The 10,273-nt window shown below is 39.1% G+C and overlaps 1 protein-coding gene across 4 annotated transcripts in view; it reads left to right on the top strand.

Moving 5' to 3' along the window:
- Positions 1-10,273, top strand: part of glra1 (glycine receptor, alpha 1) — a 161,800-nt gene that overhangs the window by 20,292 nt on the left and 131,235 nt on the right. For all 4 annotated transcript variants that reach the window (XM_051954487.1, XM_051954488.1, XM_051954485.1 and 1 more), the window contains exon 2: positions 9,978-10,102. Coding sequence is in view for 2 of the 4 variants with exons in the window: in XM_051954485.1 (XP_051810445.1) it covers positions 9,978-10,102 (125 nt within the window). In the remaining 2 variants the exon portion in view is untranslated. The remainder of the gene's footprint in view (positions 1-9,977; positions 10,103-10,273) is intronic.

The raw sequence follows: 10,273 nt of genomic DNA on the forward strand, positions 1-10,273 counted from the left end.
ATCTCCAATGTATCTGGCCTGCCTTTGATGAAACTTTGAGGTGTGACACTGGAACTGGCATTTAAAACACTGCCGGCTCGCCAAACGAGAGGTCTGCATCGAAAGGTCAAAATTTCGGACTTGTGAAAGGCCACGAATGTTGCAAAGTCTTCGTGTGTCTTGGTCCTAATTGGCCTAAAGCGTGCCTGCGACAACATTTGTTCCAAATTTAAGAAATGTATTTCAGTGGACTGAATCATGAGGCAGCGGGCTGAGTCAAACGCCCCAAATACTACAGGACGGTTTGTCACAGAGTCCCTCAAACTGTGACTGTCCCCTGAGTGTGTCCGCCCTGGATTTTAGATAAGGAATCACGCAAGAAATGTTTGGATGCCAGGAGAAATACAACTTATAAAACATACAAAACAACATCGGTTACGATCAAGGAGGTCACCCAGTGATGACTGAGCCTGTGAGCTCCAGGTTTATCTCTGTATTTCTCAGTAAATCTGAGTTTTAAGTCTGGTTTCAGCCAACATACTGGTTCACCAATAACGATGCATTCAAGATTGAAGATATCCCAGCACACCTGCAGCCAACAATGCAACAGAATTAAGGTGTTGTCAAAAGAAGAGAGAGTTCAACTTGTACTTCTGAGTGGAGGTAAAATAATATTAAAAATATAGAAAATATAATATAGAAAAATCTAAAGAAGGTACAAGAGGGACAGAATGTGCAAATGAGAATGTGCTTGGATGTGCATAAGAAGGTAGATAAGATTTTTTTTTCACTTGGAGAGTAAAAACAAAATTCAACTCGCCAACTACAACAAAACTGTTTTCTCTTCCTGGTGGTTAGCTTTTGTTTGCAGTGTGGAAAAATGATACTAAACGGTCCCTGGCGTGTTCCAATATGACACTGGGCCTCTAGTTTCAAATTAAGCAGTGAGTAAACCTACTTCATGTGAAATGCTGCTTCAGACACTTTTGCACCCTGAAGAATATTACCGTAGTTCTGTGAAAATGAATCCCGACTGTGGAAATATTTAAAGGCACTGAATTTTGTGTAATATAATATCTATCAGCAGCTTCAGTACAGAAGAGTCTGGTTTGGTGGAACCCTGTTGTTGATGCACTGCCACAACTTTTCTGTGTTTTATGTTTAAATTCAACACATTTAAAGGGGAGGAGGACAACCTCACCTTCTTCCTTAATAGCTTCCACTTTAGCTTGTTTGGTGTGGTCGTCAGGGTTACTACACAGATGTGGAAATGAAGGTAAATTTAAAACAGTCTCTAGCTTTTGACAAGTTGTTTTGATCATTAAGTAAAATATTACATTGTTCAGTTCCAGATGCCTGTAACTGAATGTTTTGTGCCTTTGTAGAAACACTGTGATCTGAGAGACATAATAGTATTGAAATTGTATTTATTTTTCTTAAGAAGAGAGGTCGCTCATCATGTTTTGTAAATATGAACATTTTCAGAATGTAATTTTTCTGCACGAAAACAAAGAGAAACTTTTGGAGTTGTGGGGATTTCTCGGTGATTATGCTGTGATTTTACTGGGCTGCATGTGGCCCCTGAACTAAAAAAATAAGTTTGACACTCCTGCTCTACGTCATCAGCATGCGGCAACGATGTTTGTGTAATTACTACCACTGCCAGAAGGGGGAGACAAAAGTTCCACTTTGCAGCTTTAAGCTGACGCGAGCACAAAAAGGAAGAAAGAAAATCAATTTAACTTCTTAAAATCCTAGCTTGTGTTTGATGAATTCATGTGAAATAGTAAGCTTCTCAATAAAAAGCCGTTTAGCACGTTTAGCATGCTGCAAACAAACCAAAGCTAACAGGCTAGCAGCACAACATGCAACCGTCGGTGTAACATTCATCAAAAGCCAGGACAGCATTCATGATGAGACGTTCGCTGAAACTTTCCATTCCGACCGTCAACATCATTAGTCACGATGCTGCTAATGTAATTATCTGTGTTGTGATTTATGATCATTACAACATAATCAGCATCACTGTCATCATTAAACAGCAGAGACAGACAGACAGAGGAGAGAGCAGTGTGAGGCATCATTTATTCACTAAAACTAAATTAGCATAACATCAATTACAGGAGTTTTAGACGGCGTCAGTGATGTGTTTTTATTTTTGCTTGTTGAAGTTCTCATGTTTTGTTTTTGTGCTGGTTTTTCAAAGACGGAAGCGCTGCCATGTTGACAGATAAGTTGTGCTCTCAGAGAAACATTGTAATCAAGTTAAATGCTTTGAATTACAAGAAAGGTTTTGTTATCATATTAGCATAGCTTAGCATAGAGCCACATTCTTGTCTTTCATGCATAGAGTATTAAATGCCAGATTAAACCGGTGCATTATCAATATTTTCTACTTTCAGAAGACAGTATTAATATTTTTTACATATAGAAGAACCATGTTCAATATCATTACTTTCTTCATTTAGAACAATGTGCAATGCCAATTTTTCTACTGTTTCACTTCTTACTATTGTAATTTTATAGATGCTTGAAGGTTCAGAAGACCAAAACAATGAGAAAAAAAGAAGCTAAACTGTGACATAGAGCTGCAGGGTTGGTGATAATTAACTGCAGGTGTGTCCACGTTAGCGCCCTGTCACCACAAGATTACAATGCTGTGCAACTAAATTGCAATCTCAGTTACGTTTCGAGGATAATATAATTTTTTTGTACATGATCTGCGACATTGTAGAGAAAGCAACAGCTTTGAAAGAGGCGCAAAGTCTTGGTAGGAGAAGAGGATAGACGCCTGAACTAGAAACCCGCTTTCACTCAGCAGGTCAGTTTTGACGGAGATACCGTCAGTGTCACACTTGAGTTTTGTTTTCGCAAGCTTAGTTAAGTCACCAACAGTACTCAGTCAGGGTAAAATGAGACCTCTTTTCACTGTCACCTTAAAGCTTCTTGAGATTACAAGTCACGCCCAATCTAACATACAATCTGTCGCTGAAAAGGAGCAAGAGCAGAATAAAAATTGCAAACATTTGTTAATTAGAATAGAAGACTTTTTTTATTGTCAATTTCTCTATATATCCAGGACATAGAGGAACCAAAAAGACGTTTCTCTCACACCTTTGTATTGGTACCCTACGTTTAAAAAAGGATCAAAATAGAGTATAAATAAAATAAATAAAATACATAAAAATCAAGCAATCAACTGGTGGAAGTGTAATACAGTGACCGCTTATTGCTTCCTGACTCTAGTGCAAATGGTTCAGTAAGTGAGGATTAAAATTAGAAATGCATTTGTCCAACAAAATGCAACTGAGAATTCACCTCTGTCGCTGTTTAACGCCACACACCGGGTCTGTCTTTGGTTGTTACCGGGTGTGTTTAGGAGGTCGCGTGATTCTGCATGCAGGGCGGACGGAGACGGCAGCCAAACTTCATTTACTGCTTCCTTCAAACACACACATCCTCCTCCTCCTCGGTGCTCCGCATGATTTGTTTTCCGTTGTTTTCCACTGATGAGGGTGAGCTGCTTGGAAGGTCGGTGTGTGCTCGTCTGTGCGTGCCGCTACACACTTTTGCATGTGTGAATGTTTGTCTTACAGGAAGATGTGTGTATTTTGTGTACCTGCTCGCGTTTGTTTAATCCGCCGTCGTGCTTGTGTACACAAATACGCCACGAGACAAGAACTAACAAGAGATTTGTCCCTTTTTATTTTGCGTTCCCATCTCGGCCCCCCTCCATAATTCCCCGTTTTCACCCGGTGGACTGCGATTCCGATCAGCGGTTTGCTGATAAAGCGACAGTGCTGGCTGCATTACGTGTTTATGAATTGCTAATGGCGCTATTTATCACGCCGCGTGACACGATTTACCATATTGAAAGTCACGGTTAGCGGTTTTACATTTAGAAGGTGAAAATTTAAGCGCGATCGACTGTATCGTCTGTCATTTTAATTTATGAGAGATTAATGCAGCAACAGCGCTCGCCTCCTCCACACTCATCAGGAGGCACAACTAATGGCTAAATAACTGAAACTTTCCATGTTGCTTTTTGTGTGCAGCTGTGTTTGGAGGATGTTTAAGTAGGAGTCACGAAAGGTCAGATGCTGGTTTTGTTCACGTCAACTTCCAAAAGTTGAAGAACTTCAGCTTACAGGTGGTTGTTGCTGTACTTTGTTGCTCAGACTCAACTTCATTAGGAAAAAACTTTGTTCTGGCACCAAAATGAATTATTTCTCATGAACACAGTTGGACTCAGAGAGATCCAAAATAAAAAGCCAAGAAACTTCCTGTGGGGCTTTAAAATCACTGTTTTTATTCATTTTTATGAGTTGTGTTTCGGTTCAAATGTCCAAAGATAAAAGAAAAGGTCAAAAGATAATGACATTTATTACTCTGCAGTGGAGTTCTGTGACATTCGCTGTATGTTTGTCCATCTGTTTCCCTGTTTACAAAATTACTCAAAAATAGACTAACAGATTTGGATGAAATTTTCAGGGAAGGTCAGAAATGACACAAGGACCAAGTGATGAGATTTTGGCAGTGTTGCGGCTTATAGTCTGGATCCATAGGTTTGTTAAAGATTTCTGTAACTATGACCGCAAGTAAACACTACATCTGCTGATCACATGATTGCAATCCTACTACAAAGCGACCACTGCGGACCACAAATGTTTTTAAAAAGAAAAATCCTCAACCATGTCAATGAGGTCAAAGTAATGGAGAACCTGCTGACTGTGAAGGACGACCAGCATGGATTGGACACATCAAGTCTTAGACCCAGTAATGAACTTTATGCAAGACCCAAGGACATTGATTCTGTTTCAATTCATCCGTTGGGAATGATACGACTGAGCAGCAACTGACTGCTCTTCTCGTTAAACTTATGTCTGATTTTTCTCATCAGATATCTTGAACTTTTACATAAACCTTTTTTAAACACATTCTCTGTCTAACATCTCCCACGGCTGAAGCTATGATATTTAAATCAAGTGAAATAATCATGCTGAAGCTGCAGCACCACATAAATAATCCACAAGATGTCCAAACTACTCCATATTTCCTCCATGAAGTGAGCCCAGCAGAGTTTGACCCATTAGCAATCTTAATGCCTACATATGAGCTGAGAAAAAGTTCTGCTGCTGAGTTTTGAATGCCAACGGCCTGATCATACTTGGTGTGAAAGCAAACTATTTTATACAGCGTGGACTGTTTTGTAGCCCCACAGCAACAATGGCAGCTGTAGTAGGAGTTCATACCTTGTAGTCTGAGTGCGTACGAAGCAAAACTGTAGTTTCTAACCTTTTCTCTTGACTGTAGGGGACCATACTTGATGAATTATTAGCAAAATTTTTACAGCATTTCTTCATTTCAGGGATACCAAGAATAATTATTTATGAATTAATAGTAATCAAGGAGAATAATGAACAGTATTTGCAATAATATACATTCACAGTAAAAGACACGGTACAAAGAAAAGTCATCTTAAATAGAGATTGGCTGCAACATCAAATCAAATGACAACTTTTTACAACATAAAGAACAATAGAATCATACAAACACCCCCAAACACCTTCTGAAAAAAAGTCCTGCATTTACAAATTACACGTTTGCAGTAGATGAACCTGCAATTCTAGTAAAATATATCCACAAAATACACAGATTAACCAGACATAGCATAGATTGGAATGGAAAACTTCTGAGAAACCTCTAAACCCTAAAAAAAGAGGTTATGTTGACAAGTATCCCATTATTCTGAATAATAATCTTTACAAACAAATGCTCATAGGTTGTTATATCATGTAAGAATGTTGAACTAGTTTGTTTAGAACAACAGAACACAACTAATCACTCCGTAAACTTAGCTTGACCCGACATTTCTGAAACACTGTAAAGTAGTTTTGAAGTTCTCAGCATTTTGTCTCCGTTAACGAGGCTCATTGTGAAATGAAATGGGTCAGTACAGCAGTGTATTTATAGCCCAGATCGCACTGCTGTCCATGTTCCTACTCCGGGCGCAGCGAGAAATGATGCCATGAAACACAAACTGCACTACAAGTGGCCGCTAACGCACTTCCACTGTAAGGGTCAGTTCAGTCCTCGTTCAGGACGAAGTCGCTGTCAGTTCGCTTTCGATCTAACCGAAGCCAAATCCTCTCCAAAGACTCGCCTGTTCCAAATGTTTGGGCAGCTTGTGACACTGGAGCTGAAGTCAGAAACCGATAATGAGCCGTTTCATCTGAATGAAGGAAGCAATGAATGATGGAGAGAGAATGAACCGAATCCCAACAACCAAACGGAAAAATCCCACAATTTGGTGCTTGACTGATCGCTAACACAGATCTAGGTAACATAACTGTGTGTTTTTAATAAAATAAAAGCTCAGTGTGATGAACTGAGGAGATCTACACGACAGTGGTCCAGGAAGTGTGTAAGTGTGTTCTTCTATCTTTGTGAGGACCCTGAGAGTAGAGACGTTTAAAAAATGTGGAAATGTAAGACATTTCCTTTTGCAGAGTGGTGACATTTTTGGATAATTGGTAGATTTGTAACAGCAAAGGCAATAATTTTTGTTTTATTTTCTTCAGTTTCAACTGTGGAGAACTTTGCAAACTCAACACTCTTGAAACCAAGTAGTGTCTCTCTCCTAATGAATGTGCGTCTGTCTACTGTTTTTCATCAATGCCACATTTATTTTATTGATCACATCTTTTATTTCGCTCTTAGTCTCTTTCATTTGTTTTCTATCTGGTCTCTGTGTGAACACAGCCTGCAGTTCAAATGAAATCTCTGATGTATTGACAGCTGGATACTCAACTGAAAATAGGTTTTGATCAAATGAATGACACTGACGGAGGAAAATACCATTTGGATGTGTAATATAATAGCAGCAAATGTTTTATACTGTTGTCGGATTTCACAAAAACGTGCCTTCAACCTATAACAACCCAGACCCATTTTTCTTTAATAAAACACTTGGTATAGAACCCCCAAAAAAGGCAAACCGAGTCAGCTTTTAATCCCAGTATGCTTCTTTTTCAGCTGTATGCTCACATCTTTGAATCCATCTTCTTCCTGCTTTCAAACTGTGAGTCGCATCCAAACATGCAAAGGGAAATCTCAAATAAATCCGAATGTTTGACTCATTTTGACACACGATCAAGTTGTCTAACTTTTCTCCTTTTGCAGAATCGGGTGCAAACATTTTGTTTTTGGCAGTTTTATAAATGAGACCTGTAAAATAAATGGACTTTGATTTTAAAGCCACACATGACAAACGATTAGTTCAACAACTATCAGAAATTTCTTCTCGTTTTTACACAAATGGTTCTAATAAATGGTTTAAGTTTGGCGATTAAAAGGAGGAAAAAAGCAAATGTCTTTGAAACCTGCCAACAGGATTTGAGTTAAAAGGAAAACTTGGATTTCGGGTTAACATTGTATGTTACTTTAGGGTCCTTAATTACAGTTATAAACACGTATTTGTGTGTAATTATGTTTTTTTTATAGACTGGTAACACATAATGAATTTTAACAGAGATAGGTATATTAACGTAATGCAGTTTTTACCCTGATGACATCAGTTTTTATTTGTATGATTATTGTATGTATATGTTGTGATGTTTTATGTGGACCCCAGGAAGACTAGCGACCACGATAGTGGTAGCTAATGGGGATCCGAATTAAGAATAAGAATAAAGAACAGAGTTCTTCTAACCTTGCCAGCAAGTTGATTTCTCGTGATATTTGTGAGTTCACAAATCTCTCAAGGAACCATCTTGCTCCGCTCCCGCCTTCACTGTTCGTACAGAACCAAGTTGGCACGGGCCAATCACGCAGCAGTATTCGTGTGTGGGGCGGGATATCCGGGTGTGAAGACGACACCAAGTGCCAGTAGATCAAAACAAACATGGCAACGGAGGACAACGATCGTGTAGATGCTGCTATTAAGTCAGTTTTAGCTGAATTTCCTATCGCTTCTTTGAAGGAAGAACGAGAGGCGCTTTGCGCATTTCTGGATGGTAAAGATGTTTGTGCGTTTTTACCTACGGGTTTTGGTAAGAGTTTAATCTACCAATTGGCTCCGCTCGTTGTGAAGATCCCGCGATTGGCTAAAAACAAACCTGTCAGAGGCGGGACATACTGTTGCATTGTCCAATTCGTGCCTATTTCCTCCGAACGGATTCACATGGAGCGGTCCCAGATTGATATTGTGGAGTACTATGAAGTACTACACAATTATTAATCTGGCTATTGCCAGGTTAGAGTTCTTCTACAGCTCATTAAATCCCAGGAACACGTCAGCTGAACCTTGTGTGTGTCGGGCATTGACATTTCTATATCAAGTTAAATATTTTACTGCAGCGTTGATTCTCGTAACAACCAGTTATTCATTAGTAACATTTATCTTTCTTTTCTTCCCATTGTTGTGAAGGAGATGTCATCTTTGTTTTTGGCATCAAACTTCACGTCCATCTGCTGCATTTTCTGGTTCAGTCTATCAGCTGTGTTCATGGTGTTATCGACTGTTAGTGCAGGATTCACTGTGTGTCTGTGGGCTGAAGGCCGCACTGGGGGTTTGACATTATGCAGAGAGCGTCTAATGAGCATGATGAGCTTAATAAGGTAAAGAAGTCAACTGTGCAAATGCCACGGCCTTATTGTAAAATCAATGCGGCGCTCGTCAGGACGTGGAGCTGGTTAAGGGAACGAGAGCGTTAGTTTGAGAGACTACTTCAGAAAACGAAATGTCTAATAACCACAAATTCATTAAAATCACAGACTGTAAATGTTCACTTTTAATTATTCAGCTTTTTAATTAAATTAGATAAAACAATTAAATTGAATGAGGATGAATGAATCTTATTTAAAATGTTGGTGTGGACAGGTCCTGCCTTTTGTCCAGCGGCTGCAGGGACATCCTCCAGAATAAAGAAATACTGGATGTTGCCTGCATCTATGAAGACATTTAAAATTCTCAAGCCACTCTTGTCTTACCTCTGAGTCATTAGTATATTGTCCCAACACTTCCTATCAAGAGAAGTTGTTTCATTACGAGCTGATGGGAAACAAAGACACTGAAGCCTCCAAAGGATTTGAAGAATCTGATTTAACCATTTTCCTAGATTATACACACTTCGGTCAGGTATTGCAGATTAGCTGTAGTACCTGCTATCTTGTTATTTAATACAAAGAGAGGAGGCTGTTCCATGTTGGAAAGCAGATAAGATAAGACCAACTTTATTCATCCTAGAGGAAATTGGAAAAAAAAGTTTACTTTTTTTTACAGTACGAAACATAGTGTCTAAGTGTGAAAATTCTCTAAGTGGATGCCAAGGAATAGTACCTAAAAATAAAATAGCATAAGTACATAATGTAAACTAAATAAACACTGATAAACAAAAAGTGAATTTAAAGTAAACAAATGTATTGCATTTGATAATGAAGATACTGACAGTGACACTATTGATAAAAGGGGCACCATGACCAAGACTTCTGTGATGCTTAATGACGTCCAGCCAGATCCATATCAAACCGTTTTCAAAAATATGCCTTGATTGGCCATTTTGTTACACTAGACTTTACCAGTAAGTTGCTGCCTGGCATATCAGCACCTAAAAGTACTTATTTTAGAGCACTTACTTGAAAGTAGCCCTAAGACACTCCTGTGTGAGTCTCAGCCTTGATCGGTCATTTTTCCACCCTATCAGTGTTCTTATCAAGAAGAAGTCTTGTCTTCCCAAACATCACCATTTTAAACATAAAGTTACATGACAAAACTATATCCTTTGATTTCCTACCAGGTCATGGAACCAGCAGCAGCTAGTTGTTGTTTTTGCTCTCTGTCACGGTCAAAGTTGTTTGATCCTACAATGGAAATGTCATGTTCCTAATGCCCGTCTCGAGTTCCTGCTTTGGAAATCCACCAAATGCGACCACAGCTTTCTTATCACTCTCTACTTTTACACCTTTCTCTAACCAAATGTACCTTTTTTGTCTTCCAGCTTGGCAGCATCTAAAGAGGCTGCGGCAAGGAAAGCTGCCTCCCCGATGCCCCCGTCCGAGTTTCTGGACAAACTCATGGGCAAAGTTTCGGGTTACGATGCCAGAATCCGGCCGAATTTTAAAGGTAGGAGTTGCCACCAAGACTCAGTCGGATAAGACAGGAATGTAGCCAAACAATATCCCAAAAAGTCTTGTTTCTGCATTTAATTACCTTCTGTAAATACCTTTATCTAGCCAAGGTTAAGTTCAGATTGTCACCAAAAAGAAAAAAAGGTTTGTATTTATCTGTATGACT

Source organism: Acanthochromis polyacanthus, chromosome 10, assembly GCF_021347895.1.
Source record: "Acanthochromis polyacanthus isolate Apoly-LR-REF ecotype Palm Island chromosome 10, KAUST_Apoly_ChrSc, whole genome shotgun sequence".
NCBI classification, from domain to species: Eukaryota; Metazoa; Chordata; class Actinopteri; family Pomacentridae; genus Acanthochromis; species Acanthochromis polyacanthus.